The sequence below is a fragment of the Neopelma chrysocephalum genome, unplaced genomic scaffold (genome assembly GCF_003984885.1).
Source record: "Neopelma chrysocephalum unplaced genomic scaffold, ASM398488v2 Primary Assembly neopelma1_97017, whole genome shotgun sequence".
Classification (NCBI taxonomy): domain Eukaryota; kingdom Metazoa; phylum Chordata; class Aves; order Passeriformes; family Pipridae; genus Neopelma; species Neopelma chrysocephalum.
Window position 1 is genome coordinate 3888489 of NW_020925659.1, and position 22843 is coordinate 3911331.

Genomic DNA, 22843 nt, shown 5'->3' on the forward strand with positions numbered 1-22843 from the left:
AAAGTGAACTGCATCTTCACATCTATTATTGTCCAGATTACTGCCAGAGTCCAGGGCAGGCATGTTGGTACCCACGGGCACTGTGGCTGAGTAGTTAGGCAGTAAATAAAATGCTACAAGTAAGGTAAGAGAAGAAAAAGGGATGACAATTCCAACAAACTGTAGAAACATGGTTGAGTATTGCAGGCTTAGGCTGTCCTAATGGAAAAAGAAACAAAATAACTTATGCAGGACCTTACACTTTAAGCTGACTAGACCAAATAGTCATGCTTTGAAGTTCTGCCACGTTCAGATGGCATTTCATCATCTAGCTTCTTTTTGGTACAATTGATAGAATTAGAGGAGTAGGAGGAATTCCAAGGAGTCACCTAGTACAGGTGTGTTCTGGGAGATAAGCTCTGCTATCCCTGTGCCATTCTTGACACCTGAACGAGCTGTGGCACATCAGCCAGATACTCAGCAACAGCTGGTCTGCAGCAATTGTCTGCATGCATATTCTCAGCCTGCTGCAAAAGCACACTAACCAAGTTAACACTTCCTACACTAAAAGCTGTGTTTCCTCACAATACCTCATTTAAAAAGGACTCAGTGCCTTGCCCTGGTAAGCTATCACCAGTAAGTTAAACAGTGTGTGTCCTGTGATAATTCGACCATGATCTGTGTTTCTGAATGCAATTAATAGCTCTCTATAGATAATTAGGACAACGGATTTTAGAATAACAGAACACGGTAACATCTTTCCAAGGTTTTTTAAAATGTCCATTTATTTATTTTCCTGCACTATGATTTTGTTTCCTTACAGAGTGATTCTGAAATAAAATGGGGGTTCAGTCTACATTCACTTATTTCTAACAGTAAAGGTGAAACATTGTTTCAATGACTTTTTTGCATTGAAATCAATCCATCAATAAGCAAGAACTGTTCCTACAGGACACCTGGATTTCTCTTCCATTCATTCTGCTAAGTTCTTTGAACTACGTGCCAAACATCTGCATACATCATAAATCATTTCTGACACAGTATGTCTCCATTTTGCATGCTTGTTTCGTTTGTATATTAATTAATTGACAAGTCAGGATCTGCCTTATCACATTAAATACCACATACTTGGAATTTTTCATCTGCCAGTCTTTCCTCCTTAAGTGTTCTTTGTAAACTATTTGGACTATCTATGTGATTAAGTTGTTGATAAAAGCCTTTTAGAGTGCTATCAACAGTGTACTACTGGTCCAGGAAGGATTCATGACTGCAGCTGTATAAAAATGTGCTTAGCAGCTGCTTTAAAATAATACAAGAAGACGGGTTCATTGTCCTACTTTTACTGTTTCTGCCAAAGGAAAAGCCAAATGGAGAGAAGCAAAGACAATTCAAGAAAAGGAGGAATGAAATGTCTGTACCATGGCCTTGATGAAACTGAAAGCAATCTCAGGGCCTGGGAAATACAAACATGTGTTAAATATAAAATATGATAAGACTGATGACATAGGATTTGCATTCATGTATTTACAAAAAATGGATGTAACAACATGTTCACCAGTCCTCTATTGACACACTAGCCCTGCAAAAGGGGCATTAGGTAGTTTATTAGACTATATAGGAGATATCCTACTATTACACGTGTAATAAATGCTTCAAGATGCATATCTACCTTTACTTTTCAGTAATGCCTAATTATAAATTGCAACTAGATTTTTTGAGCAAAACATATACCCAAACTTAAAAATACAAATAAAAGAAAACAGGAAGTGTAGAGAAGAGATGCACCATAAGAAAGGAACAGGAATTGTAGGAACAGGACACATCCTTCTAAATCTGAAAGTGGTTGCTTGCTATTTAGCACAGCTCACTCTCACCACATTTCTATTAATCAATCTCCTGATAATCTAATGGGATTAGACTCTAAAAGAAGCTTTCTTCCTTTAGTCCTTCTCATAGAAAGGTTTTATTTAGCTTCCATTTCCTCAGAAAATATCTACCAACAAAAAAAAGTCACCTTTGTCTTGTGTTCCACCCATTAATATGAAGTAGATTTTTGTACTTTTGGTTATTGCCCCTGGAGCACACTAGTCAAAACAAATTACACAAAACTTTTCAAAGGTCAATTCAGAGAACTAAAGCGTGCACTGATTATTTCTTGCACGTCACATTGCACACAGTATTCTGTGAGCAATATGAAGCTTCCCTTCGTTGAAGCATGATTGTCATTTCCAGGCTTGATTACCAGGACATTTTCTGCATGACTCCACTAGTTTAACCCAAAAGATGAGTATCTAGGAAAAACTGGAAGGTGGAATTAAGGAAATTGGTCAAAGTTGTGTGACCAATGAGTCTTAAAGACTCAGAAAAGTCTTGAGCCACCATGCTACAACCAGTAGTTGACATTGCATCTAGCCTTCAGGGGTGTTTTGGATAGGAAAAAGCAATGCTTCCTAAGGCCAAAGAAACTCTACAAACATTACAGAAGACTTTTTCACAAAAAACATCTGAAAACCTTTACCATTATTAGGGAGAAGAATGAGAAAACAGACGCAGGATCATCATGTGGATGGAGTCCAAGAGAAGTATGTCAGTACATTTAAGTATCACTAGGGAGTAGTCAAACTAGACAGGTTTATAATCTCTTTTTAAAGCCACTTTTAAAAAACAATGTTGTTGTTGTAGTTAAGGCAGCTGAAAGCACAGACAAAGTTTGTTGGTTTTATAAGATCAATTGATCAACTGATGTAGTCTGGATTGAAGTAAATGCAAGTTTCCAAATCTCAGGTCCATTTCTCAGCTTCAATTTCGGATGTGCTGAATATGTTCTTAATTTAAAAGTACCATTTTCTCTAACAGAATATACAAACAGTGTTCAATTCTCATTTAAGGTACTGTTAATACTGTAACAACTTAGATTAAGAATTATGTCTGCTTATGACATATGCAAATCGTTGCCATTTTTTTTAAGGGACAGTTTAGTAGACGAATAAATAAATTGCAAAATTCTCCCCAGTAAATTAAATTGTAATGACATGTAGAGATTACTAATGGAAGATACAGATGTGGTTGTCTGTAAATGTGTAACTTTACTGGTTTGCGGTATTCAATAAAATATTTATGCTGAAAACCTGTAAGGGTGTTGACAAATTTCTGCTCTACATTTTGAGGATATCAGAAAGAACGATTTCCAGTATTAAACATAAATTGAACTAAACTTTAATGGGGAATAAAATGTGATTTCAAGTCAAACCTCCATTGTAGAGAAGCGCCTGCTGACTAATTTTTCCTTGTCTATGTGACTATCAAATATCCTTCCTTCAAAGAAGCCCGTTTCTAGGTGAGAGACAGTGCTATCCAACATGCATAAACCCCACATTTACAATCCTTCCCACAACACTTGAGTCAACTGCAGGAAAATAAATGTTCATTCTGTTTCCTTATCCAGGTAGCACTGCGTTCCTTCTAGTAATTCCCTGGGAATTACTATTGTTCTAACACAGAAGAGTTTTAGCAAAATAAATCCTTAAGCATCTTTTCTAAAGTCACTTCAGAGAGCTTAATCCCATCCAAAGAACCCTTGGCCAAACTGTATCTAGTAGAGAGACTGCCTTGCTTCAGCTTATCAAAACTTAGTCTGAAAGCTGATATACGCGGTCTTACACACTCGAGGTTACCCCAAGGAAATAGAAAATGTTACTGATGACAAAGGATAACACTGGCTCAGTTCCAAGTGGACATAAAGCAGGACAGATACTGAGTGGGAAATTCTAAGCAATCATATAATTATTTGTGAAACGGACTTTGTATACAAGGAGAAGTGCACTCTGGTTTTAAATAGAGAGTTAACCTAGTTCATGCAATGTATCATAAATCATACAAATACTGCATGATGACTTAAGAAAGAAGAAGACAGGACATAATAATCAAGAAAACTGATTTCTACCCTCTTACTGTAACACATTTCTGGATCCAGGTCTTCTTTACAGAAAAGAAGGAAAGAGATGCTCAATTACCATTTCTATCTTTCCAAAAGCTTCAGGATGTAATGCATTATTTAAATAGATCACGACATAAAATTTGAAATATATCTGCAAGTGCCTTTAGAAGATTTTGTTTACACTTTAAATATTAAATTTTAAATTAGTTACAAGCCTATAAGGAAAATATATCCACAGATTAGTAGAGAAGTATTTCCAAGGCTTTTGCTGAGAGAGGATATAGGGAGCTCTGCTATGCCATACTTCTGTAATTTTTTTAATCATTGTTAATAGAGACTTTGCGCAATGTCATCCAGCAAGACCAAGTTATTAGTTTTTCACTGGAGTAGTCATGCTAGTATCTTAGAGCACGACCCATTTTGCAGCTACTTATGGCTATTAGCCATCAATGCTGGTTCTTGTACTTTCATTGTAACCAAAATACTGCAGAAGAAGAGCTTGGATGAGGGCAGGCATGAGGATTACTCACTTAAGAGCCCACCAAAACCTATAAAGGTCACATAATGCAATGTCTTTGTACTTGTATTTAAAGAAGAAAGACAACTTCCTTTTCTAACAAATGTTCTTTCCAGACATCAGATTGCTAAACCAAACTGCATGCAGAACAGCTTCAGAAAAATTCTACTGCAAGAGTGTTCAAGAGCTGTTGCAGATGTAAGTGGGAGGCAGAATGATCAAACAAGACGAAACCAATAACAAAGCTCAGCCAGGAGTCTATATGCTACCACACAGACTTGCCCAAAGTTTAATTCGAAATCTATGAAACAAGAAGCCACAGTCTGGACTCCAGCTGTAAGAAATATACTATTTATTTCAAGTTTTGTGTTAAAAAACCAAATAAGGAACATAGGGTAATTGCTATGGTTTAATCTGTGTTGATTAGAAGGGCTTTATAGTGCTCTAACCATGAGAACACTGCCCACATATTATTTTCACAGAACTTTAGAACTTGTACTTGTCATATCTTTCTCATGCTGCTAGCTTATACAGTACTTCTACATTAATGAGACTTAAAGAGACAATCCAACTTGGCAAATTATTTTACCTACTTGAAAACTAAGAATGGATTGCATAACATATTTTACAACCTTCTACTTATTTGTGCGAACATGTTTCTCTTCCAGCTTTACCATGACAAATACTTACTATTTTTCTTCATCTAGCTGTTAAATTGATTCATTTTATAATTTTAATTTTTCTTGAAAAGGTTTAGCAAGCTAGCAAACCAAAAAAAAAAAAACCCTGTAGCCTCACAGAAGAAAGAGTTTGGACATGCCAGCTCCTAGGAAGTATGCACATAAAATAACAAATAGAATAGTTATATAGTTAATAGAGAGTTAATGACTCTATAACCACAGTATATAAATAGTTAATGATGGTATAAATAACTTTATTGGAAAAACTTAAAACTGCTTTAACTTCATGATGGCTTGGTAAGGATTTAAAAATGAGAGAGTTTGTTTCAGAAATGAAGTATATTAATCTATCATTCTTGCTTTAAGATACTGAACAGGATAAATAAGAGAGAAAAAAAAATGTCTTTCATATGTCTTGATTTTCCTTATGGCCTTTAACTTGATTTTTTGTTATCCTGTAATTTTTTGTTTATTTTACTATAAAGTTCAAAAACCAAATAAAAATAAAATAAAATAACTAAATAATAATAACAATAATAATAAAAAGCCACCACAAAAAACCCCAAAACCACAGCATAACAAAAACAAACAAACAAACAACCCCAACACAAACAAACAAACAAAAACAAACCAGAGAGTGAAAGGTATTACTATCCTGGTTTTCCATTGCAGTCAGTGGTGGTCACTGGGACATTAGCCATGCTCTCTTTAATTCAAGAACTTCCACTTTACTGAGGCATGCGTGTACAGTGCAGTAGGGTGTATGACCCACCCCTACATTGCTTAAACATTCTTCTGAAAAATTTCCAGAGGGAAAAGAAATCCAATGACCTTTTCCATTCTTTGGTCAGCAACTTGAAATATTAATGCAAATTATTATTCTACTGGAAAACAAGACTGATTTGCATTCTCTTATTTTAGAATCCTGCTTAAGGAGGATGTTATTCTGGAAAACTGTAAAATGAGGACTTGGATTAGAAAATAATTTTCAGATTAAGTAATTTGAATTACTGGCACGTTTTCCTAAGAGATGAGTTACTTTAATAAAATTCACTGAAAAGGAAATAAACCACTGATTATTTTTTTTTGAAATAACAAAATGAAATTAGGGTAGAGGCAAAGGGAGGCTGATCAATGAGATAACAGCTGCATTGCATCTAACTTCTGTACATTTTCACAAATCGCTTTATGTTCTCTCAAACATTTGGTTAAATTAAGAGAGGACACGGTTCCTGTTGCTTAATGTTCTACTGGCATTTGGAGGGTGTTATTTATTTTTATTTAATATTCAAAATAAAATCTGTTTATAATAATAATCGGGTAAAGTAATTTATTAAAATGTTTAACTAGGTAGGATAATGTAAGAGGTAACATTTAGGACTTATTACTGAAAAACAACAGGACAACCCACAGCTCATAAATGGATGGAAGTTGCCAGCAAGAGGAATTTTAGTTTATACTGGATGATTAATGTTTTTTGCATATTCATTTTGACACATTTAGGATAGAAAGTCAGTTGGATTTGCTACACAACAAGTTATATTCATTCCATCTATATTATTCTACATACCTTGAGTTAATTCCAACAAATTTGAGGCATTTAGTTTAGCCTAAACACCTTGGGCTCTCTCTATCATCAACCAGAAGGTACAGAAATATACCAGAAAATAGCCAGATCAAAAGTTAATTCAGTTAACCTGAGTCAGGTCTATTTGGTAATTACAACAGGTTCAGCATACTTTGTATTTGATATCATGTCAGTAAACCATCAAAGCACTAAATGCCAAGGGAAAAGAAGTATTTCGGAGAGGAATGTCACTGTAACAAAAATGGATTTGTTGTCTAGAATAGCTTTCTCAGTGGAACACAAGGAAAATATTTTTGCATTGGAACCAAAGGCTGCTAACCTAGACCAAGTCCCTTCCAAATTTTAAAATACGGTTTAGACGGTCTCAAAACATGCACATTCCACAAGGCATTCCACAGTGCTAAAACATGAACTACAAAATGTGAGACCTCTGATACACTCAGGTGCCAAGAAACAAAGTCTTGAAAATTCAGAAAAGACACTGGAGAGTAATCCTGTTTTTCTGAACTTACCTTGTGAAACTCTGTAAAATAATATTTTTCCCCAAATGATACCGAATCAGTTTTTAATCTCGAAATCTTTTCTTTTAATACTTTTAGTACATCTTCATTATTCAAGCCATTATTTTTATTAAGCCCCTACAGATCCCCAAATTTTTGAAGAACATCACATAAAAAGAAGGGCAGAGGGACATTTCCAATACAGTTTTGTTCCCCTTTTAACATACCCACACGAAGAACAATAAATGTACATATCACTTACAGGTGAATAGCCATCACTTTGATTACACTTACCACTGGCTGATTGCAAAGGTAACGGCAAAGTTCTCCAATGTACTGGATGACAGTCACATTGTACCTTCTGCAGTCACTCCAAAACTGACTGGCTGAAAACTTCTTTTTTAACACGCAGGTTGCGCCTTTATGGAAACAGTAGAAAAGGAAATGAAGCAATTTCTCTGTGTGGCAGCTATGTTCACTGGTTCTACAAAACAGAACATTGGAGGAACTAAGAGCAGCCTTGTTTAGAGAATTAGGTAGTACTTAAGCTGTTTTATTTGAAACCTGGTAGACAAAGAAGGAAATCAGCCTCCTGGCTAAGACAGTAAAAAAATAGACAAGAGCTTGAAAACAAAATGACAGCTTCTTATTGTCGGTGTTGTAACATTATTTAACTGAAAATACCCAGAAAATTCAGCCTGATTAACAAATCATTTGGATATCACTGAAACCTCACTTTTAAATAAAGTATTCAGCAATGCAGATTCAGACAGAATTAATCCATATTACAATGGTCTTTCCCTTGCTCTGACTTGTCCTTGATGCGTAAGGAAAAGATAAATACTTGCCATGAAGTTCCAAAGAAATCTCTTATAAGAGAGTCATTGAGGATACACTGTCTCAGTAAAACCTGTACTTTATTGTCCATGACAAAACAGTACACAAATTAAATTAAAAAGAGTTATATTTCATCTAATGGTATATGGAAAAGATGAATGTTTACTCAAAATGTATTTGTCAGGTTTTTAAGTTCACAAAAATACATTTTAGTTCTATTCCACTGTACAATGTTTACTCTGTACTGATACCAATGCACTGTACACACTGTCAAAATATTGCAGATGTCCTTAACTTCATTTTTACCAAAATATAAAAGAAAGTAAAAGCATTTATGACACAAATTACTCTAACTAATTCTTCTCCATGAAGAGACCTTCTTGTAGAGATCCTTTGTTATTATAATATTCTCCCTCTCCCCAAAATAAATATATAGCTATTCCAAAAAAAAGATTATTCATTTAATTTCAGCAAAGCATGAGTTTTCCTAGTGGCAATGAACCTAAGTGGTTTTTTACACTTTTATATTAATTAATTCTATATTAACAACACAATTAAATTAAACAAGCTGTACCCAGTTCAATGCATCCACCAATGCCAAGAAGAGATGCTGCACTGTGATAAAGAGGCAGAGTAATATAAATTATGTCTTCTGCAGTAGCACCAAAAGCCCACAGTCCAGCAGCTCCTTTTAGAACCTGCATGTGACTGATGACTGCAGCCTTTGGAAGACCTGTAATAAAAATACAAAACAATGCATAAAGTTTCTCTTAAAGAGAACTCAGTTGTTGGGGTTTTTTTCCCTGTGTTAAAGTCTCTAAAATCATAAAAGAATCAATTCTTTCTCCTGTAACCAAATTTTCAGCCATCTGTTTAGATGGCCATAAACAGACGACTGCCTGTTTAATACAGTATTGCATGTTTGTTCTCTACACATAAAGATAAGCCAGTTTGTAACCCCATCTGTTTACTATTTAGTTGGATGTCAAGTCAATTCAAATAGGTGGAAACACAAAGAAACTCCATAGTTTGTCTGCTATCGAATTATATAGAGCCAACAAAGTGGCAAAACCATTCACTCTGCATATGGACTTCCTTTAACATAAAGAGGCATCACACCAGATCTCGTTCAGGCATGAGTCATAGTGATTGTAAGGTAAATTAGAATGATATGGGATCTACATGAAGTAGTGGGTGCTTATCCAAGAATCATGGATCCACATCTTCCCATTTGTTTTAGAACTCTATGAAGACTATGTAGAATTTAAAAAAAAAAAAATCCAATGAAAAGTCCACTCCAGTTAGGTTCTTCTTTTTGAGTGTTCTTCGTGTTCAGCCCAGCATTTCTATTCAGCAACATGCAGACTCTCCTGCAAGGGCTTCTTGGGCTACTCACATTCACAAATTTCAGGCTGAGTCAGGCTGATGATGAACAGTGAGAGCTGTTCAATTTTTCAAAAAATTTTAATGGTTCATGAAGTTTTCTCACCTATTCTAGCAAAGCTACTGTTTAATTACATGGTACATAGTAGAAATTCAGTGTAAGTTAATGTGATGCATACGAGGATTCAAAAATATATTAAATCCTACATAACTGAAATTTGAGACTTCACACAGATATTCTGAATGCAGTCATAACAACAAAAACATACTACCTGGATAATTCTGTATTATTTTTTAGCTAATTTTAACTCTTTACTTTTGACCAGCAAGCTCAACTGCATTTATGTTAGTGGTATTACAAACATAACCTCACCTCTTGACAATATTTATAACTGCCTAATTTTTTTTTGACCGGTGTTCCCTTTTACTAATTTTTCCCCAAAAAAGCAAATAAACTGAATTATTGTTTGTGTGAAGGAACCAAGCTATACACCACATATTCATTTAAAATCTTGTTACTAACACTGTTGTGTTCCACTGAATGGGAGAGTCTATCTGCTCAACTTAACAACATCGTTCTGCTTTTCAGTGATCAGGTGTTTTTAAGTCTTAGCTTCTTAGCTGCTGGAGCACTGGTAACAAATTCAGACATCTGTTTCTAAACTGAAAGGCTATAACTTAATCCTATTTTCTGTCTCTACCGTGACTTGCATAAGACATGACTTAATGAAGGAAAAACAAACGTCTCTTTGCTTGTTTCAAGATTGTTTTTTGAAGTTCTAGGTAAAATCTTAGGTATTTTAGCTAGGCAGGGCTACGTGATCACAAAATAATATTTCTTATGATTGTAAACCGACAAAAAAAGCAATGTTTTATAAACACTTTAGCTGTGAAGTAATGACAGGTAAAGCCTCTCATAGTATTTGCACAATGTGCCAGGAAAAAAAAAAGAAGATAAACCAATACACCACTGAATAGAGTTACTGACAAGAAACACACTTGTTTTCTATAATAAAGCTTCTAGATGAGAAATATGACATTCTGCTATTAAAGATTACACTTTCAGAAAAATCAAGTTTCTAGGTGAAAGCTGAAGGAAAACATAGACCTTTTCAGCAGACATGTACCTGTTGTTCCCGAAGTAAATATATATAAAACAGCTGACTTGAGGTTGTTGGCAGAGCAGCGATTAACTGGAACAGGGTCTTCAGATGCAGCTTCTATTTTGTCTAAAAGGGTATGCACACTTGGAAGAGTGGAGTCTTTGGTCATTATCCAGACACTGACATCTTTTTGAAGGTTAGGAAGAATTTCCTCCAGTGTCCCAAGCAAATCTTAAAAATTAACATGAAATAAAGTTACTTACATTATGTCTTCACAAAACTAGAGAAAAAAGCATTTTTCCTCTTAGAGTTTTGATAATAGGAAGAGAAATTAAAGTAACCTCCATGGATATAAATAGATGCAATAAAATAATTATGAACTAGAATGAAAACAGGGTATAATGTGCTAAAAATAATGCTGACCCCACATAGTCTAATTGTCAACTAGCCCTCGAGGCAAAATTGTGAGCCTTGATTACTAACTCCTGCTTCCCACGTGATATTAGATAACCCTTAGTCATTGCTAAGACCAGAATGAAGTGTGGTTGAGCTTCAACTTCAAATAAACCATGATGAAATCTGTTAAAGATGCAAGGTAAATATATTCAAACTGGTAATTACAGTGCAGGTTTCCTTGGATGCCATCAACAGCAATCTCCCATTAAGTATTTCTCTTCAAAAGTGCAGAAGTGACTAACTTAAAAACAAATACACACACACACAAACGAATTTACAAATTAGTTTACAAACATAATTTACTATATCATGCCTGAATTTCACAGAATAGAAATAGGATACAGGCCTGTGGCTTATTCATACTGTGCTAAAGAGCCATGTGGCTATTTATGTAGTGCTTTGAGTGTTTTAAAAACCTTAATGAATTTGACTTTGGGCACATCAGACAATTTTATTTTCTTAAAATCACATGTTAATTTACTGAAAGCCACTCCTTCTATTGGCCTTTATCTATATATAAATACACACTTATTTTTATAAAATAAAACCAGCAGTCTAACTAAGATTTATTTTGTTGCCTTATGAGGAAAGAAGAGAGATTCCCAGATTAAAAAAAAGAGAAAATATATAGAAAGACAAATCCTTAATACATCTGCTATTTATATTTTGAAGCATTTTTATAATGTCACTTTCTCAGAAGACTGCACAGTCTTTAAAGTACTAATCTAGGAAACATGGCAAGAGATAGGAGTAACACCGCTCTCAGTAGAACTCATTTACACTTAACTGCCTTGATACATCTCAGTCAATCCAATTAATCTTGCAAATATTCCTGTGGGTATAAATTTGTGTTGTAATTATCTCAGTTTTTATAGACGAATAAACAAACAAAGCTGACAGGTCTCACAATGTGGCATTGCCAGAGCCAGCATTTGAAAGCCTGATGTCGACTCCAAGTTCATTTCACTAATATTAAATATGGATACCAAAAATGGAATGCATCTATTTTAGACCAAAATAACTGAAGATTTTTAAACTTTCAGAAAACTACTTTCCTAATGGCAGGGTGCTGTATACATTTTAATTAATTACATAAAAATCTGTATTTCTATTACAGAGGTATAGCCTACTATAATTAACTACACATGTCTTACAAAACTAAAGCCTACAGAGGACAGGTTTTAAACATTCTATGAATGTTGAACAAGTAGATCTGATAGAGTGCAACATTAAAATTCTAACTTCCTTGTTAGTTCTAACTTCCTTGTACTGCAGAATGGTTTCAAGAAGGAATCACACAAATAATTTTAGAAGTCTAAAATATAGATGATCTCCTGTTTGAATCATTGGAGCACAGTCCCCTTCCATTATACATGGCAATGAAATGAAAAAATGTGAATAAAAAAATAACTCTAAGGACAATAGTATTAACTGCAGGAAACCTGATGTACTGAATGTCGAAGTTCATTGGCATATTAATTCTGTCTTGCTGTCTTATAATATAGCTACAGTATATTTTTCAACCAATAAATATGAAAATACAATAGTACTATTTCTAAACAGCTATTCATAAACTGTGACAGAATAACTATATACTTATCACCTTCTAATATTGATTTCTGTCTTCCTATGTATGCATATATGTCTCTTAAATATATTAAGGATAGTTTGTGTAGGTGCAAGTTGGGCTGAGAACCTAGCAAAAGAAACATAGGTGTTAGAAGTGGCTGAACTCTCCATTTCTGTTCTCAAAAACAGTAAAAGAATACAGCATTCTGTCATTCTTCATTAGTGCACTGGCTCCAGCTACAATAACAGCAAAGGTGTTCAGGACTGCTATGAACTTCTTGGCTCTTCCAGCTTTCTGTAATTATTTGAACTAGACTTGGCTGTTTATTCTGTGTAGTGTTCTTACCACGTAACAGACGTGATGTACAAATACTGAGGAAAAACTGCCCAGTAAAACTCATCGTGAAGAATTATCCTATGAAACTAGAGTGTACTTGTAAACGAAATTTTGCCTATCATTTAATCACAAAAGACACAGCCAAAAAAACCAAATCTCAGTGAATACCATACTGTTTAAGTACCACAGAAACCAAAGGGATCATTGCAGCACTTCCTTATTTTTGATGGCTAAATTCATTCCTTCTTTCATTTCCTTAATTGTTTTGCTTTTAGCATTTTTGAAAGTGAAGACAAAGATGTATTACCTACCAACTCCTAACTTCTTCACAGAAAATTTTTTTGTTTAGTGCTGCATGACATGAAATCAAAAACTTTTCTAAAGTTTTAGTACTAAGAAGTTCTAGATAACATGTGCACCAAGTTCTTTTTGTATTTGAGTAACATGAAGTGCAAGTCTGTCAAAAAGAAGAGTACTTACTTCTTCTTTTTCTTTTTCCTCCTTTTCTTGGTTCAAAGGGAGAAGGATGGCAACTATTAATTGCAACCCTACAGACATGATCATTTAAGAGTCAAGAATGACATGAGGACACAGCTCTCTTTTAGTAGACTGAAACATATTTACCCAAAATAGTTAAGATCAATCTTCAAATTAAACATGCACACTGCTTATTTTTTTCTCTAAACATTCACTCTTAGAACCTAAGGGGTTTGGGTTTTTTTTACTACTATTGAACTATTAAATGATTACACAGCAGAATTTTTCTTCTGTGCTTAGGAATCTAGTATGTGGAACAATAGGTGAACAGTTTGTAATTGAATGTTGTCTTGAAAGAAATTTCTTGGTAGATAGCAGAGAACAGCAGAAACAATAAATTATCTCCTGGATAAAAAAGGCAATTTAAAACAACTATATTCAAAGTGCCAGAAGCTGAAAGTTACTTCTGGAACACAGAGGAAATGGGGTGTTTGAAGATAACTCTCAGTTGTGCTAACATATTTCCAAATAATAATTCTAATGATAGTCAACTGACATTTTGTTCCATGAGTGTTTTGTTCCACAAAAGAGCTTCTGTGCCAGACATTGTGAAGGTCTTTCTAGTCTTTGCATATTGTCCTGTTCACCTGTCAGGAAGAAACAGCCCTCTTGGAAGAACTATAATTTGATTATTTCTAGAGGTACCTGGTATGTGCACTTTTCATATACGAAAGTGATTACAGTAAAGTGATCCAGCTATTTAAACTTGTGGTTTCTCTCCAGTCCTTGTTTACTTTTTATACTATGAAAGTATATTCAGGTTTTGGGTTACTTGATTTGGAAGAAATGGCTGCTTATATAAAGTGTGTAAAGTTCTCTCTGTGTTAGTTACATAGTTTGTATACAAATATTCACCCATTGCCAATTACTTGGCTCCTCTGGGACAAAAATATCTGGAATTGATCTTGAATGCTTCTCCACTTTTTTTGCTTTTCTTTTCCTCTTGCTTTTTAAGCATTTCATTATTCAACAAAAGTTTGAGAAATTGTTACATTTTACTCACATGAATACATAACTCAGTTACATCTTTGAGAAAGCAAGGAAAATACATTTTCAACTAGCAACCTAGGCTTCAAGTTGCACAAAGGTTTTTTATGTCATTTTCTAGCAAAGAAACAATGCAGGCTTTTGGCAAGGACACAGTCCCACACTGATGAAAGGAATACATCAGATTATGAGATCAACTTGTACTGAACAGAAAGTTACTCAGAAAGAAAGCTGTATGAAATGGTTCTTACAAAACTTTGATGTGTGCCCTGGCTGATATGCTCAGGAAGCTCTGGCAAGTCCAAACTCTTCCCCACGCTGTCTGGCCTTGGAAAATAATTTTTACTTGTACTTGATCCCCCAAGTGACTTGTTACACTCGGCACAGCTTCTCACAAAGTCATAATGACAGAAAAGTCAGCTGTGGCTCAGGATCAGTGTTGGTATCTTGAAATGCCACCAAAAGCAGTAAAGGTAATAAAACATAAAACACCTTGTGAATCACAGTTGGCCCATTTTTTCCGCTCAAAGACCATCTGGGATAAGACACAATCTAAAAACAGATTGTTTTTAGAGAGATGTGGTGTCTAACAGAGGAGGTGAGCATGTCTCCCACAGGCCTTCTATAGTTCCCTTGTCCTAAATGTTTAGGTCCTAATAGTTCCTTATTACATATAGATAAGAAAAGGTGTCTTTGATGAAATCCATTCTTTTTTTCACTCAGTGAGTAACATGAGAGGTGATACTTCTACTTGTATGTAACACTATATCACCTTAATTTACAAATACCAAAAAAATATTTTGTTTAGTCACTTTCTCAAGGATGTAGACACGCTTCTGCCTAGTTCAGCAGCAGCAGAAAGCATTGCTAGTGCCTCAAGAGTAAAGAATTCTGGCCAGGAAAATGCTACAGAGATGTGCTTCTGTACAGAACTGCAAAAATCACAGGATGGCTGTGGATAGAAGGTACCTCTGGAGGTTGTCTTGGTCCAGTCCCCCCGCCGAAGCAGATTCACATAGAGCACGCTGCCCACACGTGTCCATGTGCATGTACACTCCCTAAACAGCCTTTGTTATCAGGACTGATACAAATCAATCTCATGGAGTTCAGAATGCAATCCTTTAACAGCTGAATCCTTGCACAGGAAGTCGTGATGGTGGATGTGGGGTGTCCTGCTCTGAGCTGAACTCTCCCAAGCAGGAACACACTAGAAAAGTGCTAGCAAATAAATTCCACTTGTGCATTTCTGATGGGTCACTAGATTGTGTTGTTTAATAGTGTTTCTGTTACTCTGCAGTAGAGACAATGATACAAAAGATACAATGTAATTCCTTCTTCAAGCAAGACTTCAATCAATAGAAATAGCCCCCAGAAAGGACACGGTGCCTCAAAAGGTGTCTTCTTTTTAAGCAGTACCTTACTCCTCTGTTTAAGCAGCAGCTTTTAAAAAATTAAGGGTGGCATGATCTGGTAACAACCGTAATAAGGACAAATGCCTTTTGAACAGGTCAGATTGCTGTTAAGAGTAAGCTAATGCTAGGTGGCTGGTAAAGAGAGGAGTATATCCAGCTTGTTTCTTTCTCTTTTACAAGTTCCTCATTTATTTTCAAGTTAGTTAACTACTGTTTTATTAAAAAAGCCATTTTAAAGTCCAACTTCTGAATCTCTTTCAAGAAACATTCCCCAGAATGGGAGTGGTGGTAGAGAGTGTTTCTGGCAATGGAGTGTGACAATGTTTAGTAACAAATTAAAGCAAGAGCTAAATGCTCTGGGAACACAGCAGACAAAGGAAAGTAGTTAAAGAAAAAAACTCTCTCTGACATAAAGGCAAATGGAAATAATGGAAAGGAACAGAAAGACTAAATATTGGAAAATCACAGGATCTGTATTCACTTTTTAGTCAGAGGCTAGATGAGAAAGAAAAAAAAAGTTTACTAGATTGTGCTAAATTAATTAAAAGAGCATTGCTGTCATAGAAAAAACCCAGCCTTTTAGAGATAGCCATTTCATGTAAGAGACAACAAGATAGAGAAATTTTGAAGTTTTTATGATATATCTGAGGCTTAAGAATAAAGCATTCAATTGCAGGGTTCACAGAATACATTAAATCAAAATCAAACCCACAAAACTTAAATACTACTGGAACACTCACATCCAAAGATAGAAACAGCAATCAAAATGTCAGAAAATTGTCAGACCAGAAGAAAGTCTGATTCCAAGTGCTGAAGCAAAGACAAGATGATACTAACTGGATGGGGTTACCAAACCAAAATGCCTGAAAAATATGCAGGCACATAGCAAAAGGGAAGAGCACAAATTTGGTTAAAGAGAATGACCTTGCAAGAGGCAAGTATGAAAAACGGGCCAGGGCAATGGAAGAAAATGCAACCATAAATAGTGTCCAGCCTATTTGTACAGAAATATCACATTTGTAAAAAATAAAAGCATTTTTGAAAATTACAAGAGGTACTAAAGAAAGCTGCAAGGTGCAATTGTTTCACACAAAGGGAGGCTACATCACCATTCTGAGCAGGGAAGACTTAGCAAAGAACAATTATCTGTGGGAACTGTTTCAGATAGCAGGCAAAGGTGGAAGGTTCCCCTCAGCACAAATAGAACCTGAATATTAACTAAATTTGAATGTGCCATTACAGGCAAGAATTTCTAGAGCAAATTTGATCTTGCTGAGCAGTTAGCAGTCAAATTGTTAAGAGGATGATTTCTGCTGTGCTGCAGTCTATACATAAGATCAAAGGTCATCCATAATATTGAAAATACAGTTTTGTAACTATTACAAGAAACAGAATTGCTGAGTCAGGCCTGTATCTGTTTGTGGAGGGTGAAAAGCCTACGTATTTTTTAAATTTAGAACTTCACTATCCAGAAATACTGCAATTACATACAAATATCTGATTAAAAAAAACAATCTTAGTTGACAAAATGGATGCCTGACTATGGCAGTGATAGATATTAGACCACAGGTTGATTGGTTTTAGTGTAAATATTTTGTTCAAGCTATCCACATTCCTGTGACAATGGGGCCACAAGGGCAAAATGCACAAGAAAGTCATGCCTTTTGATAAGGAAGAATCCCTTGAAACACACACTAACAGTGGACACGTGAATAGACCTCTGAGAATTATGTAACTGATTGTGTAACGTCAATGCTCAACGCTGTTCCTCAATTTTTATAAATGTTAGGGGGAAATTATTATCTATAATAATTAGGTACAATATGTTTCTTTCAAGAGTGATGTGAGTTCATCCTCACAGTCCCTGGACAGTGTACAAACCTTCAGTTGCTAAACCTGGACTCCTCTGGAGAGGCTTCCATATGATGTGGACAATAACTAAGGATCTAACAACTTTAACTTCTTCACAGATGCAAATAAAAGAGTCTCAAAGTTCTGAAGAAGAATACTGTGAAGGCTCATGGGATGACAAACTTATGGCACAGACTAAAACCCATTAATAAAGTAAAAAGGCCAACATGTACAATACCAGCTGAAAGACTAATTTGTTGGTGTCTCTGCTTTATTATCTATCTGCATACAGCTCTTCTTTATGTGAGCAAAGGAAGACTCCCAGAACAACCTCGTTCAACACAGTTGCTCTTACTATCAGCTGCTGGTAGCAAATTAAGAGTGAAGAAACACAGATCCTGATCCTGCTTTGCAAATGGTGCTTTCATTCATCAGTTAACCTCTCTTTTACATAAAAACTTCTCTTAGACACAAGCTTTGATCCAAAGTTTCTCCCTCACTACAGTCAATGAGTAAGAAGTTCTTGAACATTAATTCCAGTCTTCAATCCACTCAAAAACACATATTCATGAGAGGTGGCTAAACAAGTTTGGTTTTTTTTAATTAAGTAAGAGGGCAAAATAAAAACCTTTCATTTCAGAAGCCTTGTTATCATGTGTTGGGATCATATTTAAATTCATTTTTGTTTCATCAGCTTGTTTTAATTACCAAGCATCTTAAACCAGCCTACCATATAGATTCAAATAACAAGATTTATAATCAAAAAATATGAAAATCTTAAATAAAGTTTTGAAAGCATATATTCGTAGCAGCAGAGAACAGATGGAAAGAAATTCCACCATTTAGCTGTCATGGATGTAAAATCCCATGACCCATGTAACAGGAGTAAGGCAAGAAGTTCAAAAACAGAATAAAGCAAAGTAGACTTGAAACAATAATTTTGGAGAGGCGGGAAAATATTAATATGAAATATTTGGAAATATTTTCCTCCAACCAAATGGCAAGGCTCTGTGTGATCTTTTAGCATTGCAGGCTCACTTGCACTTGATCATAAATGCTGTGGCAAGTTTATGTTTTGGATCTGTCTTAAGTTTATACATTTCTATAACTGAAGCCAAATTTAAGCATATAATGCCCAGTATGCCTACACTGAAATATGAAAATCTTTTGAAGCATTTAATAAAAATGTAATACTCTGGAAACTTACACAACACACACTACTATCCCTATTCAAACACAGCAATTTCTTCTACAATCCAACACCAAGAGTAAGTTGGTTATTATGAATCAACCTTCTACGTGCTCTACTCTCAAAACTTTAGTTCCTGGAAAACTATCATAACTTTGCAAACAGTTGAACAGCAGAGGTTGTACAGTCTGAGCTTAGGCCTTCTATTTTTGCAGTGGTTTTGATCAGCAGGAAGACAGGGAGATGGTATAAGAGAATAAAGTACAGGACTTAACTAGGATTAAATCTGACTATTTGAGAAGGAATGAAAAATTATTCTTAATAGCTAATTTTAATATTTCTAGAGACACACTAAGCAACTGCAATTAAGCAATTAAACACTTGGAACAGGCTGTACTTAGATATTGAAAACTCTCCTGTAATGCACATTTTTCAAGAGAAGGTTAAATGGGTGTCCCCAAGGCATGGATATACTTGATTCTGCCTGAGAGGCTGAAGCTTTGTAATTTCTTGAAGCTCCTTCCAGCCCTGGGTTTCTTTCATTCCGTGAACATCTGAAAATCAGGTTTTCAATAAAGGAGCTGGAGGGACAGACACATAGGAGATGTGGCATTAAAAGCTTTGGATGTAGGAATGAGGCATATACCCTACCTGCTCCCACAACCAATATCTTGGGCTCACAGCTACTGACACAGTGCAGGAGAGATCTGAGGCGGACATTGAAGTTGAGGAATGCCACCACACAGCCCAGCTTGGCCAGTCCGAACCACACGTGGATGAAGTCCGGCTCGTTGCCCATCAGCAAGGCCACTGTGTCTCCCTTCTTCAGAGCCTCGTGCTGCAGGAAGACCTGTGCTATCCTGTTACTCCTCCGGTCCACATCCCGGTAGGAGTGAACTGTCCCTTCGTAGATGAGGAACGGCTTGTGGGGCTGCCTCTCCGCCAGCTTCACAAACTTGTCCAGGACGGTGACAACCCTCCCTTGCAGCCGGTACATCTCCACTCGCAGCCCATAGGTCACCACCTTGAGCAGGTACCTCAGGTCGGCCCAGAAGTACGGGAAGAGGAGTTTCTGGATGAAGTGCAAGGAGAGAATCCCGACGGCAGCCCCCGGCACCCAGGAGGGCGGCACTGGGAGCGGGTAAAGGTCGTCCCAGCCACGCATCTCCCCTCAGCCGGGCCGCCGGGCACACGGCCGGCCGGGGCGCGGAGGCGAAGGCCGGCACGGGCTGAGGCTCTTCCCGCCCTCTCCTCCCCCCAGCCGCGCCAACACCCGCTCGGGGCAGGGGGAGCCGAGTTCCGACGGCGACCGCCGCCCTCCCTCAGCCCCGGCAGAGCCCGGCACGGCACGGCCACCGCCCGGAGCCGCCCGCCCGCCTCAGCCGCCGGCACCTGGGCACGGCCCGGGGGAGCGGCGCGGGCAGGCGGGGCGGGAACTCCTGCGCTGCCTGGGCGCTGCCGCGGCCGGAGCCCTTCTCCCCCCTGCGCCCCGGCACTCACGGACAGCGCCGAGCTGCTGCTGCCGGCGGGGCGGCGGCGGCCGCTCCCTGAGCCGGTTGCATAAGGCGCGATCTCCCCTCACCCCGCCCGGCGGCCGCAGCCCGGGGGTGGCTCCCGGGCGAGGCGGCGGCGGGAGCGCAGGAAGCCTCGCCCCGGGACGAGGCGGGCGCGGGAGCCGCTCCCCGGGGAGGGCTGTGGGAGGTGCCGGGGTGGGGGGCAGGTGGGTCCCGTTCCGCCCCGGGACGCGGTGATCGCGCCGGTGCGCGGGGCTCCGCCCCGCCCGCCCTCACACCGCTCCTCCGCCCGAGGCTGAGGAGGCCGGTGCTGCTCCGAGCCCGGGGCCGCAACACGCCTTCGGCAGCGGTTCTGCCACCAGGGATGGGAGGGCTGGGCCGAGGCCGTGGGTCCGTGGACTCTGCGAGTTGATTCTCTGCGCTGAAGGGATGCAGCTGGCAAGGAGCAGGCACACCTGGACACTGTGCTGGTCCTGCTGCTGCTGCTGAGGCCTGTGACCCCCGGTACTTCAACCCCTCTGCCATGCCGGGGTATCCCCTGCCTCGCCCTTGGTGAGACACGTAATGCGGTGCTGAAGTGGTTCATTGCAGCTGAGTCTGGAGTTACGTGGACCCCAATAAACTGAGGTTATATTACGAGTGACACGTTTTCTGCCCTTGTGTTGATCACAAGCAATTTGAATTCATGACTCTAGTTCATCACAAAAAAAAAAAAAAAAAATCAGAAGATACTTACTTAGTTTAAAACTGTAGCCTGTGGTAAATGTTTTGGGTTTCTTTTTTTTTATTTTTTTACTAGATATGAGTGCACTTTTGAATACTTAGGAATTTTCTAAAGTTGTAAGGCTGTAACTACTGGTAGTTCATAGCTTGAACTCTACTGTCTGCTTTTTGCCAGTATCTCACTAGAACAATCTAGCCTCTTGTCACGTTCCACATCCCATCCTATGGCATGTCTCGCATACTGAGGTAGCACTTCAGAGTGTTATTTTGTGCTCCAGGGTGTTACTGAAATATCTGCAAGGATGTACAACTTATTAATCCAATTGGCACTTGGTATTCAAATTTTTTTGGTCCACAAGATGGTATGTCTTAACTGTGAGGTCTGAAAGCTGACAGTGTAGGCTTTGTTTCCACTGTCTTCTTCAGATATCAAGCCAGCCCTCTGTGTCATTTGTGCACTTAGGAGTCAATGAGGGATGTCTTCCTTCTCTGGACAAAGAAGAAATTCATATACCAGAGCATACTTCTTCCAGACTCGTCTTGAATTTTGAATTTTGTGTGGGGAGAATCCCATTCTGTCTGGAAGGATATACTAACCTACTTCTTGAGCTTGACTACCACAAGGGTTTGTAGAATCCCGAACAGAATGGTAAAGCCTGAACACTTAAATCAACTCCTCAGTCAGTTCTTTCTGGAATCCTCCTTTACTACATCCAGACAATGTCTCACAATTTCTGCTCTTCAGGTCTTCCAGACACTGCTTGTGCTTTTCCCATCAGAATGGAACAGACTTGACAGATCTTTGCTTCTTCAAAACAGCTATCTGATATTCTGTTCATCCAGTCTCCATCTAGCCTATTGGCCTTGTGTCCAGTTCTGCTAAATCTCCAGCCATTCTCCTTTGCTACCAGTCTATAGCTTCTTTTTCCTCTCCCTTTCCCCCTCCCTTTTTCTCTCCTTAGCTAAGTTGATTACAGCACTGTGTTAATAACATCAGGGTCTCGGGGGCAACCCCCACTGGTACTCAATGATCCTTATGGGTCCTTTCCAACTCAGAATATTCTGTGATATACTCTCCTCCTCTCCCCTTCATCTTCTTCTCTCCTACTCTGTTTGTCAGTCACTCTTTCAGCCCATGAACCATCCTATACTGTATATCTTTTCTTTCTAGGGCAGAGACAGTTTGCATATGGCAATTCAAAAGTTTAAATATTAGAAATAATATGTCAGAGTTATGATTTCATACATTAAGCAAATGGCCTAAATTTGTCCAGAGTCCTCCTTACAAAACTTACATCCCGTTTTGCTTTGTGTAAATTTGGTGGGTTTCTTAGCTAACACAGCTCATTTCAGCAAAAGCCTCTTGTCAGCTTCTTCCCATCTTCCTCCGAAGTCTTCTTCATGTCCAAGGATCTTCTTAGCCTATTCTAGAGCCTTGTGACAAGAATATCGGTATCACTGAGGTGTGAATGGAACATTGATAGATGAGGAAGCAACAGCTGCAAAAGAGCTGGAAGGATGCTCTGTACTGATCGTGAAGAATGCACAAAATGAACTAATGAAGACAGTGCAGAATGCATGAACTTTCCAGGCAATCAGATTGAGGAATGTGTTGTTGCTGGCAAGCCCAGGAGGCTCATATTCTGACACAGCACAAAGGACTAATTAAGGGACAAATCTGCCCTCTCACCAGAGGGGGATGACAACAAGGTTGCAGCATGTCATGTGTGTCATTGCTCTCCTG

The 22843-nt window shown here is 37.9% G+C and overlaps 1 protein-coding gene across 1 annotated transcript in view; it reads right to left on the minus strand.

The window, feature by feature from the left end:
- Positions 1-20444, minus strand: part of SLC27A6 (solute carrier family 27 member 6) — a 38060-nt gene extending 17616 nt beyond the window's left edge. The window contains exons 1-4 of the mRNA XM_027671018.1: positions 19514-20444; positions 10549-10755; positions 8613-8771; positions 7496-7620 (exon numbers count right to left, since the gene is read on the minus strand). Of these exons, the coding sequence (XP_027526819.1) occupies positions 7496-7620; positions 8613-8771; positions 10549-10755; positions 19514-20027 (1005 nt within the window). The 5' untranslated portion in view covers positions 20028-20444. The remainder of the gene's footprint in view (positions 1-7495; positions 7621-8612; positions 8772-10548; positions 10756-19513) is intronic.
- Between the last annotated feature and the right edge of the window lie 2399 nt (positions 20445-22843).